The sequence below is a fragment of the Armigeres subalbatus genome, chromosome 2 (genome assembly GCF_024139115.2).
Source record: "Armigeres subalbatus isolate Guangzhou_Male chromosome 2, GZ_Asu_2, whole genome shotgun sequence".
NCBI classification, from domain to species: domain Eukaryota; kingdom Metazoa; phylum Arthropoda; class Insecta; order Diptera; family Culicidae; genus Armigeres; species Armigeres subalbatus.
In genome coordinates, this window is record NC_085140.1 from 286,847,082 (window position 1) to 286,867,807 (window position 20,726).

General features: G+C 38.6%; 1 protein-coding gene across 18 annotated transcripts in view; it reads left to right on the forward strand.

Annotated features, from left to right (window-relative positions):
* Positions 1 to 20,726, forward strand: part of LOC134212356 (multidrug resistance-associated protein 1) — a 70,068-nt gene that overhangs the window by 23,024 nt on the left and 26,318 nt on the right. For 8 of the 18 annotated variants that reach the window (XM_062690115.1, XM_062690120.1, XM_062690117.1 and 5 more), the window contains 4 exons: positions 6,985 to 7,131; positions 7,635 to 7,719; positions 7,783 to 8,744; positions 9,030 to 9,237. In XM_062690115.1, the coding sequence (XP_062546099.1) occupies positions 6,985 to 7,131; positions 7,635 to 7,719; positions 7,783 to 8,744; positions 9,030 to 9,237 (1,402 nt within the window). Of the gene's footprint in view, positions 1 to 6,626; positions 6,774 to 6,984; positions 7,132 to 7,634; positions 7,720 to 7,782; positions 8,745 to 9,029; positions 9,238 to 9,518; positions 9,740 to 10,033; positions 10,255 to 20,726 lie in introns of all 18 variants that reach the window. The other 10 variants (XM_062690114.1, XM_062690123.1, XM_062690129.1 and 7 more) reach the window with 5 other exon arrangements.

Consider the following 20,726-nt stretch of genomic DNA (forward strand, 5'->3'; position numbering starts at 1 on the left):
TATAACATCGACGTAGCGGTAATCACGAAAACATGGTTACGGCCTAATGTATCTTTTCATCACCCACGTTTCTGCTGTGTCCGACTCGACCGGGCCCCTAGTGATGATGTTGGAAGAGGTGGTGGTGTGCTACTAGCCATACGAAAGGGGATACATTTCAAACAAATTGATATTTCGACGAAACTGATCGAAGCTGCCGGTGTACTGATATCAACGGTTGCAGGAAGTGAGATAATGCACCATCGCCGCCTATTTTGCTGGTGCCCGGCGGTGCTTAAATTGGTCGTTCGAATTTCAGCATCAACTTTCCGGGTTCGCCAACTTATCATCCAACCGGTAGGAGGCAACCATCCACGCTGGACCTCGTCCTTTCCAACAACATTGTCGACATGACTAAATCATCCACCCTGAACGAACTCTCTTCAGATCACTTGCTTGTTACATTTGAAATCAACGTCGCAGATGTGGCTGTGACACTCTGCTAGCTAGTGACAAATTGAATCCCAATCACCCGATGTTTGCTGATATACAGGACGCAAACGGCATTGATGCTGCTCTTGTTTACGGCAAAGACGCACTCTTGGATGCAGAAGAAGCGGCTGTACCACAAACGATTGTTCGCCCCTACGATACAGCTCGCATCTCCAAAGAGACTAAATTACTAATCCAACTTTGGAATCGACGCCGCGCCGGCGGCAGTGGATGTGAACCAGGGACCCTCAAACAAATAGTTGCATCACTCTCGATCCGTATCCGCAATGAAAGCGAAAGGTTGGGGTCAATGCCCCGTGCCGATATCAACACCAAAGCAATGGAAAACCTGTAAGTACAGCCCTCCATTACGAAATGGCAATACCCTACACGCATTTCCCAAGGAAAAACCAAAATTGCTTACCAAAAGTGTTGTTGTCCGTTGATCAAATCAACCAGTCATTACCTGATAACTATAACAACTGGCTGGTGCGACCAAAGGAAATTGTTAAAATCGTGCCCAATCTCAAAGCAAAAAAAGCCCCCGGCCATGATTGTACCCAAAATTGGCTATTAAAGCATCTTCCTAGGAAAGGATGCGTGGTTCTCTTAAAAAAAATTCTCTGCATGTTTAAAACCAGTGGCGCCGGGAGTGGGTGGGACAAGTAGGACATGTCCTACGCATGGATTTTCTTGGGTGGGACAGCCAAAGCATTGTCCTACCCATGATTATGGTAGGATGAAGTCAAGGCTGGCAAGAATCTGCGTGTTAGCAAATGGTTATTTCAAATTTAATTAGAGTCTTAACAAAATTTATTGAAATCTGAGTAACCACAATCTTCCCAAATCCCGCTTAAAATCTGGACCTTACAGGATTCTGAGCTCCCGAAAAGCTTTTTTGAGAATCATGCGATTTCTTGGTAATTTGCTTTGTTATTATTAGTTATTTTTTAAATCCTAGCAGTTAGCAATAATTGATTGAACCCATTGATGATTTATACAAATTTCTGTAATTCTTGACATCTGCTGAAAGCTTGTGAAAATATTCGATAATCGTAAGAATTCCAAGATGTATGTCATGCCTTCCCACCTAATTTTGGAAAAGCAATATTTGCAATGAAAATCGTAGAAAATTTCTCAAGTTATGTGAGTATTCTGTCTGCGAGAACTTTTCAAGTCCTGATTAAATATTTACATATGGAACGGTTAAGCCTTTCAGCGGCAGTATAGGTTAAACGCGCATCGATTTCTCAACACCAGAACTGTCGGAGACAAGCTCGGTGCTCTAGTGGCTATACCGCTTCTGCCTATAAGGAGGAAGTTGTGGGTTCGGTCGCAGGTTCATCCCTTTCTTATTATGTATGTCTTAGTTCTTCATGTGTTTCTTGTTCTCCCAAAACGATTCCTACTGTTTACCTGTCACACTAACAATTGAAAAACCTTCCGTGGCGCCTATACAGGTTCGTAGAGTTCTCTATACCTTTCTTCACTAGGTGTCCATCCTAAAACAGTCGCAAGCTAGGAGTGGCGATCTCTCTTCGCTTATGTGGTCGGGTTGGGATCTGACGACCAACTGGCACAACCTCACACAACCCTATCTTCATTGAGCATTACCCTCCAATACCTTTTCCGAACTAAATCAATTACATGTTGTGCATATGCATAATCGAGATTCAGACATAGTAATTTTTTGCCACTCCGGGTGGCTTAATACCCGGAACATAGGCAATTAACCTTGAATGTACTGTGATATTGACTGTTGGATAGTGCCTGGTAGAGATGCTCTTCTCATGCAACACAGTCTAGCCTTGTAACTATCTTATGTGAAAGTGCCCAAAAAGGGTGACCTGACTGTATGCGACAACTGGCGAGGCATTATGTTGATATGTACCGTTCTCAGGGTTCTGTGCAAAATTATCTTAGCCCGGATTCAGGAGAAGATCGATGCGACTCTCCGGCGGCAGCAAGCCGGATTCCGTGCCGGAAGATCCTGTGTGGACCATATTGTCACGCTCCGCATCATTCTGGAGCAGGTCAACGAATTCCAAGAGTCCCTTTACTTGGTATTCATTGACTGCGAAACAGCTTTCGACCGTCTCAATCACGAGAATATGTGGGGCGCCCTGAGACGCAAGGGGGTTCCTGAGAAAATCATCGGCCTCATCGAAGCACAGTACGAGGCCTTTTCGTGTAGAGTGCTGCACAATGGGGTCCTATCCGACCCTATCCGGGTCGTAGCTGGCGTGAGGCAAGGATGTATTCTATCACCGTTACTGTTCCTCATCGTAATCGATGAGATTCTGGTAGATGCGATTGACCGTGAACCAAACCGCGGGCTGTTATGGCAGCCTATAACCATGGAGCACCTAAACGACTTCAAATTGGCGGATGACGTTGCACTCCTCGCGCAACGGCGCTCTGATATGCAGAGTAAGCACAACGACAGAGTAAGCTTTAGTCATCAACGTCAACAAAACCAAATCGTTGGATGTAAACACGGTGACTCCTTCCAGTTTCACAGTAGCCGGGCAACCAGTGGAGAATGTTGAAAGCTTCCAATATCTTGGTAACCAAATGGCGTCAGACGGCGGTACCAAGATCGGCATAGGCGCACGGATCAAGAAAGCAAGGGCTGCCTTTGCGAGTTTAAGAAATATCTGGAAGAAGAGGCAGATAAGTGAACGCACCAAAATACGAATTTTCAACTCTAACGTGAAATCTGTTAACTAAATTAATGATTTCGTGTGTGTTACTTCTACGTGAAGTTAAACGATTTACAATGATATGGAAATGCTAATATCATCTTCCAAACTTGGACGTACACTGGATTTTGTTTTTACACGATTTACATTTTCTCAATTTTCCACTCACCCTAAATGTTTAACGTATATTAATTATCATGTGATTTTTCTTTGATTTATTCTGGATTTTTTGAAGCATGTTGCGAAGAGTTTGGTGGCAAATTGAAGTCACACGATCAAAAATACGAGCGAAAAAAAATCGTGTAAAAACAAAATCCTGTGTACATGTTCATGATAGCATTAGAGGCGAAAGTATAGAATTGATAGTTCCGTTAGGATACGGCAGGCATGAAGAATGTTTTTATAGAAGTCGATTTGAAAGCGAGCGGAGGGCAATATTTGTGATGGCACATATCACACGACCTTCCTTCTGCCAAGCTCCCGTATGAAGGGGGAGGGAAGAATATCAGTGTGGAAGCTGATATATCTCCACTGGCAGAAAGGAAGGTGGTTTGACTTGCTCATATGCCATCGCGTGCGGAAGGATTTGCTATCGACGAGTACTGTCTCCAAATTTCTAATATGACATCAGCATTTAGTCGAATAGGATTTTTATTGCACATATTGCCCTCCGCTCGCTTTCAAATCGACTTCTATAAAAACATTCTTCATGCCTGCCGTATCCTAACGGAACTATCAATTCTATACTTTCGCCTCTAATGCTATCATGAACATGTACGTCCAAGTTTGGAAGATGATATTAGCATTTCCATATCATTGTAAATCGTTTAACTTCACGTAGAAGTAACACACACGAAATCATTAATTTAGTGTACTACCCTTGGTGGGGGCATCCATCAATTCAGCTGTTATTGGTCGACGGCACAGCAGCAGTGCCTTTCTCTGCTTTGTTCTCTCCGAGGCAGCCAAGTTGGTTGCGACGAGACGGACGCAATGAGAAAACAGAACTGTGCAATAAAAATCCTATTCGACTAAATGCTGATGTCATATTAGAAATTTGGAGACAGTACTCGTCGATAGCAAATCCTTCCGCACGCGATGGCATATGAGCAAGTCAAACCACCTTCCTTTCTGCCAGTGGAGATATATCAGCTTCCACACTGATATTCTTCCCTCCCCCTTCATACGGGAGCTTGGCAGAAGGAAGGTCGTGTGATATGTGCCATCACAAATATTGCCCTCCGCTCGCTTTCAAATCGACTTCTATGAAAACATTCTTTCATGCCTGCCGTATCCTAACGGAACTATCAATTCTATACTTTCGCCTCTAATGCTATCATGAACATGTACGTCCAAGTTTGGAAGATGATATTAGCATTTCCATATCACAGTGAAATCTGTGCTGTTATACGCTAGCGAAACATGGTGTGTATCAGTGGAGAACAGTCAACGGCTGGTGGCCTCACAACTGGATCTCAAACAATGAGCTCCATCGTCGTTGTCACCAGAGGCCGATAGCAACAGAAATTCGGGATCGGAAGTGGGGCTGGGTCGGCCACACTCTACGTAGGGGCGGAAACGAAATCTGTAAACAAGCATTAGACTGGAACCCAGCGGGACATTGCAGCAGAGGCAGACCCAGAGGCTCATGGCGGCGAAGCCTCAATAAAGAAATAAAAGAAGTCGACCGAAATCTAACCTGGCAACAGGTTAACGCGATAGCCGGGCAACGCTCAAGTCGGCCCTTTGCACCACCGGAGGTGTACAGAATCCATAAGTAAGTAAGTAAGTAAGTAACATCGCGACCCAAATGTAGTCATTGATAAACTTCAATCGTGTGCTTGATTCGATTCAGAAGCACCAAAAAGATGGAAGGTGATCTTCTTTACACGTCGCCGATGTCCACAATATTTACGGCAGAAACAGTATGCTGCAATGGTGTAGAAGTTCCGTGGTCTTCAAATGTTGGCTACCTTGGTGTGATTCTGGATAAGAAGCTAAATTTTGGTTGTCACATGGCCACATGTAAACAAAAATGTGACGAACTAACGTAAACTCTATACCCGCTCGTAAAAAGACGGTCTCGCCTGGATCCCGGCGTTAAGTTATAACTATACAAGACCGTCTTCTGGCCTACGGTTGCGTATGGCTTTCCTGCATGGTACAACTGCACACAAACGCCATAATGCGTAAAAAATTGCGGCGTCTCCGTCCGAAGTGCTCACGAGTTTGCTACCGACGGCATCTTTCTGCTACCTACCGACGGCATCTTTTTGTCTCGAATCAACCTTCTCTTCTGTAGAATGGTGGTTCTGAGAAGAAGTGATTTATTTTCAGTAATTCGCTATTACAATCACTAACAGCAATACAATCAAAATCAGAGAGAGAGAAAAAATCAAATTAAATCATCAAATCAGGGTGCTACAGAAGGCTTGTTTCAACAATGTGCCTTTTTACTCACCAACAGCAATCAAACGATAATCTGAACCTTGCATACGAATTTCACTTGATTGCTGCTGTTGTTCGACGGCCATTCGATGATTTTCTGCTAATACGGCTAATACGATCATTCTGAATGAATTTACAGCATTGCCACTGATGCCGCGGATTTGCAACCGAAGCCATTTTTGCAATCAACCCTTTCTTCGCATAAAAAATTGGTCCTGAAAAGAACCGATTTTCTTTTCCAATGTGCCTAAATAATCACTAACAATCACCAAGCGATAGCCCGAACATTGCGTGGAAACTTTACTTGAGTGCTGCTTAGGCTTACAAAGACCGCTCGATGATTCTCTTTCCACTGGGACCGATGCGGGACCGGCGTCATTGTTGCGTTAGCTGCTGTGCAGCCCTCGTGTCCACTCACTGTGAAGTGTTGATTGAACTGAGAATTAAAGACAAGCCTGTAATTTACACGATGTTGTTGTCTGTTCTTGCGATGTTTGGTTTGTTTACCAATTTTCATTTCCTGGCAAAATTCAATTTTTCAATAGTTTAGCGCCTTAAATCCATTGTTTTTTTAAGTTGAGAATAATCTCAAAGAGCTTGTCGACCGATTTATGCCAAAATTTTCAAAGTTGGTTGGAAGACGGCTGAGTTATTTGCCCATACTTCCTGACCACTTTTCGTGGCGGTCTCAAAATTTAATCAGTAGCATGACCCCCCTATTTTCCCGAAGGACGTAATCCAACGTAAAAAACTTTGGCTTTTAGTTCTGACGTTTTTAGTGCTTTTTTATTGTATGTTGATAAAAAAACTTTTCCTCAGGTTTTCAGCTGTTCAGTTTTTGGTAAAAATGTAAAGGTCTTTATTTTTATTGCATTTTAAATGTTGTTCATTGACCGTTTAACCTAATCTCCTGCTGCCTTATGATCAAGCATAGCCACATGCTTTAAAATCTTGAGTACGCCTAAATATTTGAAATGATTTCATATTTATATTCATCTACAAAAGGTTTCACTTATCACCTTCGCTGTGTATGTCCTGTCCGACGAAAAAAATGTGTTGACCCCCGTGAAAGCATTCGTGTGCCTCACATTGTTCGATATCCTAAAACTTCCCCTGGTGCTCCTACCCATGTTGATCGTCTACATGGTAGAGGTAAACTATACAATCTCTGGTTATCTTTTTGATGTTTCCTAGTTATATTAGACGCACGTGCTAACAGAGGAAGAGAGCTCCCCCCTTAAAATAATGTTGAAAATTCTAACTAACCGTTTCGTTCGTTTCATTGTTTTTCTTCACCTATTAATCAAATCAATTATCATCATCACTATTATCACCGGTCGAATGTAAACCGCATCCCGCACAGGTATCATTAGTTACCTTCGCAACCTATGTCATGGTGGATGAGAATAACGTCCTGAATGCTACCACAGCTTTCGTTTCACTCGCACTCTTCAACATCCTTCGGTTTCCGCTCTCGATGTTACCTATGCTCATCTCTAACATGGTGCAAGTAAGTGAAGAACCCAAAACCAATTCGGATTCCCAACAGGAGTTTATAACACCACTGCTTTTGCTTTTCTAATTTTGTGTACTGAGAACGATGATTGTTAATCAGATAATATGACAATTTAAATCAAGACATAGTATAACAGGCATTAAGTTTTAACGTACAAGACTTTTAGGTTAAACCAAATAGATAGTTAAATGGACCAGACGTATATAATACACCCAGGTTTTTTTTTACACGGTTGGAATTCATTAATTTCTCGGGTAACCTGATTCTTCACAGCTTTCTAAATACCCCCTGAATTTTCTTTGATTTTTTGTGAATTTTTTCGTGGAGTTAACTCATTGTTTCATTGATGCTGAAGGTCTTAAACGACTAAAACCAAACCGTGTAAAAAAAACCTGGGTGTATGTAACTCATAACTTGCTTCGCAACTCAAAGATTTAACTTATCTTTAAATTGAGCAATTTATTCAGCACAAATTTCTTGCATTTTTTTACTAACAGACCAGCGTGTCCGTGAAGCGTATCAACAAATTCCTTAACCAGGAAGAACTCAACCCGGACAATGTAACCCACGACCCAAAAGAATGTAAGATTTGTAAACAGCCCTCATCGGCCAACCATATCTAATTAATTTTTCCTTTTTTTCCAGCTTGCCCTCTGGTTATTGAAGATGGCGTGTTCTCATGGGGCGAGGACGAAACCACTCTACGCAACATCAACATCAAGGTGCAGAAGAACGAACTGGCTGCCATCGTTGGTACAGTCGGATCCGGCAAGAGCTCTGTGCTGTCCGCGTTCCTGGGTGAGATGGATAAAATTTCCGGCCGAGTCAATACGATAGGGAAGATTGCCTACGTCAGCCAGCAAGCGTGGATCCAGAATGCCACACTGCAGGACAATATTATCTTCGGTAAGGCCTTGGATACCAAACTGTACAACAAGGTGATAGCTGCCTGTGCGCTGAAGCCGGATATCGAAATGCTACCCGGCGGAGATCAGACAGAAATCGGAGAGAAGGGCATTAACTTGTCAGGAGGGCAGAAGCAACGTGTTTCGTTGGCCCGAGCAGTTTACAGTGATGCGGATGTATACTTTTTGGATGACCCGCTAAGTGCAGTAGATTCTCACGTCGGAAAGCATATTTTCGAACAGGTCATCGGAGAAAACGGACTGCTGGCGAAGAAAACTCGAGTACTGGTGACGCATGGTATTACGTATTTACCGAACACAAATGTCATCTATGTCATGAAGGATGGCGAAATATCTGAGTCTGGTTCGTACCAGGAGTTGATGGAGAAGAAGGGAGCGTTTGCAGATTTCCTAATCCAGCATCTACAGGACGTGAATGAGGAAGAAGAGGATATCGATGAGATCAAGGCGCAGCTGGAATCGAACGTTAGCAGCGAAGAACTTAAGCATAAGTTTGAACGTGCCATCAGTAAACGATCGAGAAGTGGCAGTACGTCGTCGGAAAATGAGTCGTTTTCGCGGAAAAATTCCGACATCAGCGGCAGCCAGAGTAGTCTGAGGCGAAGAACCCCAGAGAAGAAGGTACCCGAAGAGCCACAGAAAAATAAACTCATTGAACAGGAAAAATCTGAAACCGGAAGTGTAAGTAAAATTAATTTTACTTAGTACACTTATTATTATTATTTTCTTAAGTTAACGTAATTCTTCTCATATTTCTTTGAATCTATTTTTTTCTTTTAATGCATCAATATTTATTTGTTATTCCTAATCATTTTCATTATTTTAAACATAACGACACTGCGTAAAATGATTACCCAAAAATATTGCTTGGCATAAGACGAGTTTGTACCTTCCCATTTAATTCCATCACTTGAATATTGATTATTCGCCTTGTGATTTTTCATTATCCTTGATTTCTTTTTCTAGGTAAAATGGGAAGTCTACAAACACTACCTGAAAAGCATTGGATTAACGCTCTCGGTAGCCACCGTATTCCTGAATATGATATTCCAAGGTTTTTCGATTGGGTCCAATCTATGGCTATCAAAGTGGTCTACGGACGAATCAGCAGAAAATGATACCAGCGTTCGGGACATGTATTTGGGAGTTTACGGCGCCTTCGGTGCTGGACAAGGTAAGATATATGTTGCTAATGAATCACTTTTCTGTTTTTTGTTGTTTTTACTAATTTGAATTATTGTAACATAGCTATTTCAGTTCCATACATGGTGATCATTTCAACTGTTCTCCAAGTGAGACGGGTTAGCTTTGCGCTGTCCGTTTCAATAATAAAGACAATAATAATAATAATAACTGTGATCCACACTGAAATGATTACCGTTTTTCTACATATCAAAACACTAAAACTCCTATCCCAATACTAGCACTCCTTTAACTAGGTTTCTCCCACTTTAGTTCTAGCACAGTTTGTTGGCTCACTAACATTTGCACTGGGCGCTCTACTGGCGGCCAAAGCCATGCATGAAGCCTTACTCACGTATGTTCTCAGGTGGCCGATGGCAACATTCGATACCACTCCGCTCGGCCGTGTTCTGAACCGGTTCTCGAAAGACGTGGATACGGTGGACAATGTCTTGCCGCAGCTTATGCGCTCTTTTCTGACTATGTTTTTATCGGTAATTTTGCACTCTTTTTACTAATATTTTATTTTATTTTATTGTTTTATTATTTTACCGGTTTTTATTTCACTGGAACACTCTGACACAGTACTGCATGCTACAATTTTATTCTTAATTTGGTTTATTTATCTGATAACACTTTTTTACTTTGGGTAGTACTAACAATAGCTTTTGGTTTGCACAGTAGCATATATGCTTTACGCAATATTCACTAGTTTATAAAATAGATATCCTGAATAGGAAAACAAAATACTTAACATATTGCACTTCTTCAACCAATAACCATCACAGTTTTCGCCACCTTTGCCACCTCGATATCATTCGCACTTGGTGCGCTCAAGGCATCCCGGGAGATGCACATCATGCTATTGCGATACGTACTACGTTGGCCGATGGAGCTGTTCGACACGACACCCCTGGGGCGAGTGTTGAACCGGTTCTCCAAGGATGTGGATGTCATCGATAACACCCTGCCCCAGGTGGTGCGCTCGTGTCTCATGATGATGTTTGCGGTAACCTATTCAACCTGTCTTCAACCTATTTCTTTTTACTCGAGCTAGGGTGATGGATTCTGCAATGGTCTTTCTCGTTTATTGTGATTTATTAACAGTTCCTTCTAGAACTTATATTTTTTCTCTTCTTTCGCCATTCACAATTGTGAATAAATGCTTTTCATGTTTTTGAATGCGTGGAATACATTTCAGGGAATTTACAGCCTTGTTATTTTATGGTCAAAATAGCTTTTGAATAATCAAATGTTCTGAAACTCGCCTACCTACAACATTATTCGGTATAAAGCCCGTCTGGACACTTGGAAAACATCCGATTGATTTTTCGCCATTTCAATAATTTGGACAAGAGTTAGAACATGCTGAATGCAGCATATAGAGCGAATAGATTCAACTGTCATGTAAATGGGCTTAGTGATTCGTACATTTTTTTAAATAGCATTGGAAGATGGGTGTCCGATATCTAACATAGACAGGCTTCATGAAGAATTTTGTAGTAAGATTTGAACGCAAAGGAGATTTATATTGGCAGTACCCGTCCGCAACCAGAAGTATTCAGTCGCATTTTATTGAATTTGTGACTAGAAATCTACTGTTAGTAGTTTAGATAAAGCGGTCTAGTTATGAACGCTGGGAGCAAACATTTTGGGTTCTGTCCAAATAGATATTTCTATGTCCTGAAAAAACCCTAATAGTAATAGAACAAAGCTGTTCATTCTTCTTATATTCCTCATTAAACTATTCCTATGAATTGAACATATTTTTGTCAGAAATAATCATAACAAAGGTCCTTATTCTGAATGTGTTATTACAAAGAGAAACAAAATGAAATATTGGCTTGCAATGATGATCTTATTATGTTTCTCTAGTAAATTTCACCTTTTGTCAAATACCTATTCAAAAAAAAATCATTTTCAGTAGTTTGCGCTCGGTAATGGCAGGTTTTGTTCTTTTCAATTTGACATTCAAAAGGTAGAAAACGTTGGAGCTCATCGAGTATGCCTTGGTTTATTGAAAATTTTAGACATAAAAGGATATTAAATAAACGCCAACCAACATCTACCTATCTATTACAGTATGTACTACAACATACCTCCTAAATTACATTCCCTTTTTATTTTTCGACAAATTTTGTAATGTAATTAATTTATTTTATATTTTGGGTTTGCTCATAATAAATAGTTGATTCAAAGTATAAGATTGCTAATGTCGCTACAAATCGCATGGTACCAACATCTAGTTTGCCGCGGCCTATCAGCCAAAGTATCGGTACTTAAAGTGTCCAACTAATGTAATGTAGGTAGTAGTTGATAAAACAAAACATTAGGGGTATACACTTAACGGCGTAGGTTGCTGCGTATCTGATTATAGAAATGTTTCACACTCAATCACTAGGGACATATTTCAAATCGCCTATGAAACATTTCCATAAACAGATACACAGCAACCTACGCCGTTAACTGAATCCCCCTATTCTCTATCTCTACACACAATAAGCGGTCGTATTTATGTCGAATTCGTTTTTAAAAAGTTCCAACCTAGGTTGGAACCAGTTCCAACCTAAGTGCTGTCAAAACTTTTTTTTTTCGCTCAGGTTGGAACTAGGTTAGCACTAGTTCCAACCCCAAAGCTGTCGGGTTCGCACTGTGTTGTTACACGGTTTCGCACCGGGTTCACCAATACAAATGTACTTCAACTGTCAAAACCACGTGGGTGGGTGGGACTGGGCGGAATAAACAAGCAGAAGGGAGAAACGAAACTGTCTGTTTATTAAAATAAAATGCGCATTGAAAATCTTTTTTTTTTTCGGAATTTTGTGATATTTGTAATTGTAGTTTTAAATGAAATTAATCCAGTACTGTTGTCTAGATTCAGTTTTAAAAATAATTGTTAGGGAAGTTCATATTGTCATAAGTTCATTCAGGTTTTCCTCACATTTTGTGTCCTAAATTAGGTCGGTGGATGGAATTATGTGGTTTGGGAATTCCCCTTGAAACCCGTTCACAAAATCCGCTAGGAAATGTCAGGAAAATATAATTGAGGAACACCGAATAGAATTATTTCTTATGCAGAATTTCTTTTGAAATTCTTGCAAAAACTCTTTCGTGCGTTTCAGAATTTTCTTCGGGAATTCTGCCAGAAATTACTTCAGACATTCTTTCAGTAATTCTTTCTTGAATTTTCAGGCATTCCTCCATATGTTTTCCAAGGGATCCTTTCGAGATGAATTCCTTTGAAAATTCTTCTAGGAATATCTTTGAATACAGTTCCAGGATTTTCTCTGGAAGTTGCTTCAGGAATTAATTTGGAAATTCCTACAATAATTCCTTCAGGGAATACTTCTGGAATACAGGAACTTACTCGAAGTTTCCTTCAGGAACTCTGCAAGTTTCGTACATAAATTCCCCCGGAAGTACCTTGAGCAATTCTGAGATGCTTGAAAATTGAAAATGCACGGGGCCCGGAATCCGGCGGAATTTTTTCCCGATGTGTTGAGGCTACCTTTATCAGGAGAGGTAGCAAGGAAAAAAAATTAGCGAATCCTGCAGAACTTTTATTTCATGCTTCTGAGAGTTCTCAAAAAAAAATTGTAGAAATAGATGAATTTTTGTAAAATAGAAAATCTCTTTCACATGAAATCTCTACGGAATTCTTGGTATAAAAATGTGCACGGGATTATTGAATATAATTAGCATAATAGGGGAACTTTTCCGATCTCCATCTCACTGAACATAAATATATAAATAATACATAAATATGGAATATCATACAAACAACTTGTTTAACTCACGCAAGGCCCTTAACAATAAAATCAGCATCAAACTGCGATTCTTGAAAAAAAAAAAATACACGGAATTTTTTTTTGTTTACTATATGTGAAAATTGTGAAATGTTTGAAATGTCATAACTTTTTTGTTTATTAGTTTACCATCACCAAATTTTATGGTAGATAGCTAATATAATGGACCGTTTTCCCTAAAAAATTACGTTCGAAAAAGATAGGGTTTTGAGATATTTGAGTTTTTGTGACAAAATGATATTTTTAAAAGGCAAAAAAATTTTTTACTGTGCACATTTTCTTAAGAATCACCATTTAGTTGTCTAACTTTGCTGAAAAAATCATAAACAATCGAACATTCCGTTTTTGCTGTGCAGCTTTTAAATATTTTTGAACCATTTTCACATACACCCTTTTGGAAAGTTAGTCGTGACTCAATATGAAGATTTGATATCGAAAAATGACGATTTAGATGAAATTGAAAAACTGTGCAAAGTTTCAACTCAATAGAAAATCATGAATTAAAAATTTTCTTAAATTTTGATGCTGTTGCTTGGAATCGCTCTATACAGAAGTATGTACAGTGAAAACTTGTTTAATGCTAACAGCGCCATTAGCATTCTAGTACTTATGCTTCTACTTAATAAATAGATTTATTGAAACTATTTGTAAGAACGAATGGTTATGGGTTGTTAATATGTACTAGGGTACCACTGGAATGTATGGAAATAAATGTGTCATCGAATTTCAAAAAACGACATTACCGTGAAGTACCCTAATTTCGCGCACTTAAGGTCTGACAACAACGTTGGGAACATTTGCTACTGCATCACGTGGTATAATGATTCTGGGTTCCCAAAAAATGTTACTTGCAAATTTTGCTGCTATATAAAAAAAATTGTGGTATGAATCTAAGATCATTGTATGTTCCTTATTTCGCGCATGAAAATAGGATGGTTCCTAATATATCAATATCAGTGTGGAAGGCCAGTGGAGATATATCAGCTTCCACACTGATATTCTTCCCTCCCCCTTCATACGGGAGCTTGGCAGAAGGAAGGTCGTGTGATATGTGCCATCACAAATATTGCCCTCCGCTCGCTTTCAAATCGACTTCTATAAAAACATTCTTCATGCCTGCCGTATCCTAACGGAACTATCAATTCTATACTTTCGCCTCTAATTCTATCATGAACATGGGCGTCTAAGTTTGGAAGATGATATTAGCATTTCCATATCATTGTAAATTTTCACACTTTTCAATAGTAATGACGATGCTGGGTCATTAGGCCGAAGGTCATTAGGCCGAAGGCCATTAGGTCGAAGGCCATTAGGCCGAACGGTCATTAGGCCGAATGGCCATTAGGCCGAATGAGAACTAGGGAGTGAGATGTGAGTAGTGCGAAGTGAGGAAGAAGTAGAATGGAGAAGAAAGAAGAAGGAAGAAGGAAGTAGGAGGAAGAAAGAAGGAAGAAGGATGTAGAAGAAGGAATAAGGAAGAAGGAATAAGGAAGAAGGAATAAGGAAGAAGGGATAAGGATGAAGGAATAAGCAAGAAGGAAGAAGAAAGAAGAAATAAGGAATAAGGAAGAAGGAAGAAGGAAGAAGGAAGAAGGAAGAAGGAAGTAGGAAAAAGAATAAGAAGAATAAGAGTAAGGAATAAGGAAGAGTGATGAAGGAAGAAGGAAGAAGGAAGAAGGAAAAAGAAGGAAGGAAGAAGGAAGACGGAACAAGGAAGAAAAAGAAAGTAAAAGGAAGAAGGAAGAAGGAAAAGGAACAAGGAAGAAGGAAGAAAGAAAAAGGAAGAAGGAAAAAGGAAGAAGGAAAAAGGAAGAAGGAAGAAGGAAAAAGGAAGAAAGAAGAAGGAAGGAGGAAGAAGAAAGAAGGGAGAAGGAGGATGGAATAAGGAAGAAGGAAGAAGGAAGAAGGAAGGAGGAAGAAAGAAGAAAGAAGAAGGAAGAAGGAAAAAGAAAGAAGGAAGAAAAAAAAAGGAAGAAGGAAGAAGGAAGGAGGAAGAAGGAAGAAGAAAGAAAGAAGAAGGAAGAAGAAAGAGGGAAGAAGGAAGAAGGAAGAAGGAAGAAGGAATAAGACAGATGAAGGAAGATGCAAGAAGGGAGAACGAAGAAGGGAGAAGGAAGAAGGGAGAAGAAGAAGGGGTAAGGTAAAGAAAGAACTTCTCACTTTTCACTTTTCGCATCTTTCTACTAATTCGGCTTAACGGCCATTCGGCCTAATGACCATTCGGCCTAATGACCTTCGGCCAAATGGCCTTCGGCCTAACGGCCTTCGGCCTAATGGCCTGACACCGTAATGACGAATAAACATATCCAACAGAGCATAATGGGGCCCTCCTTAGCCGTGCGGTAAGATGCGCTGCTACAAAGCAAAACCATGCTGAGGGTGGCTGGCTTCGATTCCCGATGCCGGTCTAGGCAATTTTCGGTTTGGAAATTGTCTCGACTTCCCTGGGCATAGAAGTATCATCGTGTTAGCCTCATGATATACGAATGCAGAAATGGTAACTTGGCTTAGAAACCTCGCAGTTAATAACTGTGAAAGTGCTTAATGAACACTAAGCTGCGAGGCGGCAATGTCCCAGTGGGGGATGTAATGCCAATGAAGAAGAAGAAGAAGAACAAAGCATAATGAATACAAATATTTTCAAAAAGTGGCCACTTTTGTACAGTAAAATCATTTATTTATTCAGGTCATGTTCTTCGTCTCTGTATAGCACAAACAAATATGGCGGCCAAAGGGATGATCAAACTGAAATATTTTTTGATTTAGTGTACTAAACCAAGTTCGTTTTTCGAATTCTCTCGTGAAAAACAATCAACAACAATAATATTTTGTAATCCTCCCAATTTTTCAATTTTGGCTGGTACCTAACAATTTAAAAAAAAAAAAAAAATTTTATAATGCGCGAAGTTAGGGCGCGCGCGAAATTTGGGCACATCACGGTACTCACAAGTTGTATTACCCCAAAATATGATCCCATGCTAAATTTGAGCTCAATCGGACATGATTTAGGGGTGCCTAAAATTCATCAAAGTTTTGAAATTTTTACCCATGAAAAAGAAAAGTCGAAAATCGAACTTTTGTTTTTGATGCCAAATGCCTTAAAAATGCATGAAACGTCGAGATCTGATGTTATTCCAAAAAATTGAGATTTTTTTCTTAGAACATTTTTGGAACTTTGAAATTTCTTGCTATCAAAATTTTGAATGTTTTGGATAAAGTTTGCGTTTGCCATAGTTTTATTGGATGAAGTTTGCGTTTCCATACAACTTTTGCCCCACTCTAATGTATATGCGTGAATGGAACCTGATTGTTTGAGCCAGCAAGTGAATTGCGTCCGGAATGAAATTGATTTATATTGTGCCTTGTTAACTATTAAATCAAACGTTGCACATTTTTTCGGTTGAATAAATATTTACCCAAGAAAATATAAAACAACAACACCCCACATAACCCTTTTCAGCTTTCTATACCTATGATGGTCGTAGATTCTATGTTGTCCAGAGCAAAACCGAATATAATTTAAGCTATCCAAAGAAACAGAATCACCGTCTTCGACCAGACCAGGTCGCACAGACTGAACAATTGATATCTAGCAAGAGACAGCGGACATGATATTTACACAACCTCCCCCAGTGGACCAGCGCAGAATTTTTTGCTTTACGAAAAGTTTTCTGATTACCGGGGCGGGAATCCAACCTACACTCTACAACACATGCGTCTAATTAGAAGATTGACGCCGCAAACAAACCGCACGGCCACGAAGCCCATTTGATTTTTTTCAGTTTCACCACCAATTATTGCACGAGAATCAACATCCCTCAATGGTTTTCTCGATATCTCTATCTCGATGTATTCAGGATGTTGATTACAGTAATATTCAGATTTTATCAACCCGCCTGATGAATTTTGGGGTGATAAAATATAAAATGTGACAAATAAAAAAAAAAATTGAGTAATTCACGCTGAGACCGGGCCATTATTTGCACGAGGTTTCTAAAAATTCCTAAATTTATGTTCATTCGAAAGCTTTCGGCGAGTATATTAAGGATCCGAGGTCAATTCTTCAGAAAGATGGACCCGTCGTTAGTTATACACAAAGTCACTTCACAAAACTATCATAACTCCAACATTTCTCAACCGATCTTAGAGATCAGTACATCGTTGAACAGAGAAAGAGTGTATCCTCAATTTGCAATAATAAAAATAGAAGCAGCCATATTGAATTTGGAAGCCATCTTGGATTTCATTTTGCAAACTATTTTTCCGCCAGGTTTGCAATCACCGATTTCGAATATTAAAACATCATTGGAAAACTTAGCCTTATTATGCTTTGTGTCCAAAAAATTCAGGTGTATAATTACTCTAACAAAATTTATGTACGATTTACTTATTTATTTATTTATGTTATTTTTAAAGGCCCATCTAATCAACTAGCGTTATTTCATGGTTAATATGATACTACGACGTCAGTTCCTTGATTTTATACACTATTTTACGCCAAATATGTTTGAAAATGAAGATCACATCTACAACAGTATTTTGTTCGGAAGGCTTAAAACTTTTGAGCCAATAAAAAAAATCAAGGCCTCTTTTCAATATTCTCGCCTTATTCATTAATGACATGTAAGGAAAAATAAGTTCAGAAGTTATATAAACCATAATATAACGCTCGTTGGTTAGATGAGCCTTTAAAAAATAATATGATAAATCGTACATAACTTTTGAAAGAGAAATTATACACATGAGATTTTTGGACACAAAGCGCAATATTGGCTAAGCTTTTCAACGATGTTTTAATATTTAAAATCGGTGATTGCGAACCTAGCGTAAAAATAGTTTTTCAAAAATAAATCCAAGATGGCGGCCAAATTCAATTCGGGTCTTCCTCTCTCCAACGATATGCTGACCTCTGAAATCAGTTGAGAAATGTTGGAGTTATGACAGTTTTGATGAGTCAAGAATTGACAAAAATCGAGGGGCCATAAAAGTGATTTCGTGTATAATTATCGAGGGGTCCATATTTCTGAGAACTCGAATCCTTCATATACTCGCCGAAAGCTTTCGAATGAACATAAATTTGAGCATTTTTGAGAACCTCGTGCATATAGCGAGAATTACTCTTATAAAAGCTTTGTCAGATACTTATTAATGATTCATAATAAACCACAAACTGTTGGTTTATTGGTTTATTTCATGGAAATCATTGTTGTTTGCTGTTTTATATACAAAAAAAACGAACGACCATTTTTTTTTTAATTTATAGGGTGACAAAATCGGGTTAAAAATGTGATAACAACAGGTCGAAACGTGATAAAATCTGGGGTAGACAAAATCGGGAAGTGACAAAATCGTGTCAACACTGTATTCTAGACTACCAGACCATCTTTGGACAATGACTAGAAGGTACATCAAAAACAAGAAATGACATTTTTGCCTTTCTCGTATACTAATACCTAGCAGTATGTGATCACTCCGAAACCGAACTTTTGATAGAAGGCTCGGAGACCCATAGTGTTATATATCAATTTATTGACTCAGCACGACGAATTGAGGTGATGTCTGTTATGCAAGGATGTTAACGATCATTCAGTAATTTGCGTTCGATCATTTAGTAGTTTGTCAATAACACATTCCAGAAGCTGAATTTCAAAATATGTTGTATGGTGGACTTCTAGTACGAAGGTTTTTCTACAACTTTGTCTAATAATTCGTTATTAGAATTCAACTAATAACGGAGTTAGAGCGCTAGTTGCAGTAACTTAGACTAAATGATTGGAATTTTGTTATCATTTAGTCTAAGTTACTGAAACTATAGCTATAACTCCGTTACTAATGGAATTCAAACAACGAACCATTAGGCAGAGTTTTAGAAAAACATTCGCACTAGAAGTTCACCATACAACATATTTTGAAATTCAGCTTCTGTAATGTGTTATTGACAAACTACTAAATGATCGAACGCAAATTATTGAATGATCGTTAACATCCTTGCTGTTATGTGTGTATGTATGTATGTGTGTGTATCTGTAAAAGATTTTGTAGACACACTTTTTTGAACTTTTATTTTCGATAATCATATTCTTTGTGGAAGTTAAAGTTAGGCTTCAACATAGACTTCTTGATATTTACAATGAAGAAGGCAAAGCACTGCCAAAACGTGCTTGAGGTATCACAGAGAAACAGACATAACACTCGTGAAAATTTCAACGTTCACTGATTTACTGGTCAATTCAAATAATCATTAATTAAATCTCGTGTTCGACACATTATTTGTGATTGAATTAGGAAGTTATGGACAGGTATTTTCGGCTGGCTTTTGCGCTTCAGCTCGCCGAACACGGCACTTCCACCAATTATATTTAGTTAGCATAATAAATTCTCTAGTGAAGCCGGAACAAATATTGATTTCTTATTTTGTCCCATTGGTTTTTTGATAATGAAGGGCGCAGGAAATAAAAATTAATTGAATAAATTGGTAAAATCCAAAAACTCTATTTCCTTGAAGAATTTTCTAGGAAAGTTCGAAATATTAATTTTTTTGATTAAAATTTAAATTCCCATCTCATTTAATTTGGCCACAACATTTTGAAAGGGTGGAGACCGAAGTAGATAACAAAATTTGTCCCCCCTCCTAACTGTAATAGATTGCGTCGAATAATTCCTGCCGTTACCGACCTATTATTTGATAAAATAAATCAATACTGAACCATTCTTCGTCATTATTGAATCGTATCTAGACCCTTTGCAGGATCCATCACTCTCAAGTACTCTGTGAGCATGATAAATTTACTTCTCTATAAATAAAATTGATAAGCATGTAATACTGTGTAGAATACTTGGTAGAGGATTGTCATCGTTCTATCGGTAGGTACCTACGTTTAAAATGAAAACTATTTTTTTCGTCTAAATTTGAACTTGAACATAATTAACCTTAAACGGAGAGTGTCTGATATTCTTACAATTCCGTCTAAGGACAATACAAATTTTGTAGAAAATCTTAGTTAGCTTCTTATTTAAACATTATAAGTTTTTATGCAAGTATTGCCACCATTTTTATGTTTTCAATGCAATATTTGTATTCAAATCACAAAATAATATATAGATTTGGTAATATTATTATACAGAATTGTATGTTAGTGTAGCTCCTGCTGGTTGGGTGTGTAATTACCAAAGCTACATCTATCGAGAGGTGAAATAGAACAAACATTTTGTCAAATTTCCATACAGATTTTCTTTGGCATATTTGCTAAAAGTACTCACCCAAATTATGTGGCTAAAACAAGAACCTTCAGGAAAATTGCCACATTGTCAGAAGGAGATACTAATCGCCCTTTGGCATGGTAGGACGTGTTCAAAAATAAGGAAAATGCAAATTTGAACATACACTCCAAAGGATTTTCCATCTTATGAAAAGAAGCTGATCTTGTCACAAAAGTGAAAACATAATTTGAGCCTGAAATTTTCGTTTTAAAATGAAATATTAACAATGTGTTTTTTAGAGTGTTTCTATTCATTTTTCGAATATTCTTCTTTCAAATTCAACTATTTTAACTTTTTGACTTAGGGCCATAACGGTAAATTATGATTATGTCTCCTTTTTCAATATTTCAACGATGACAATTCACATAACAAGTATATTGTGTTACAAAGGAATCCTATTTATTGTATGTTTATT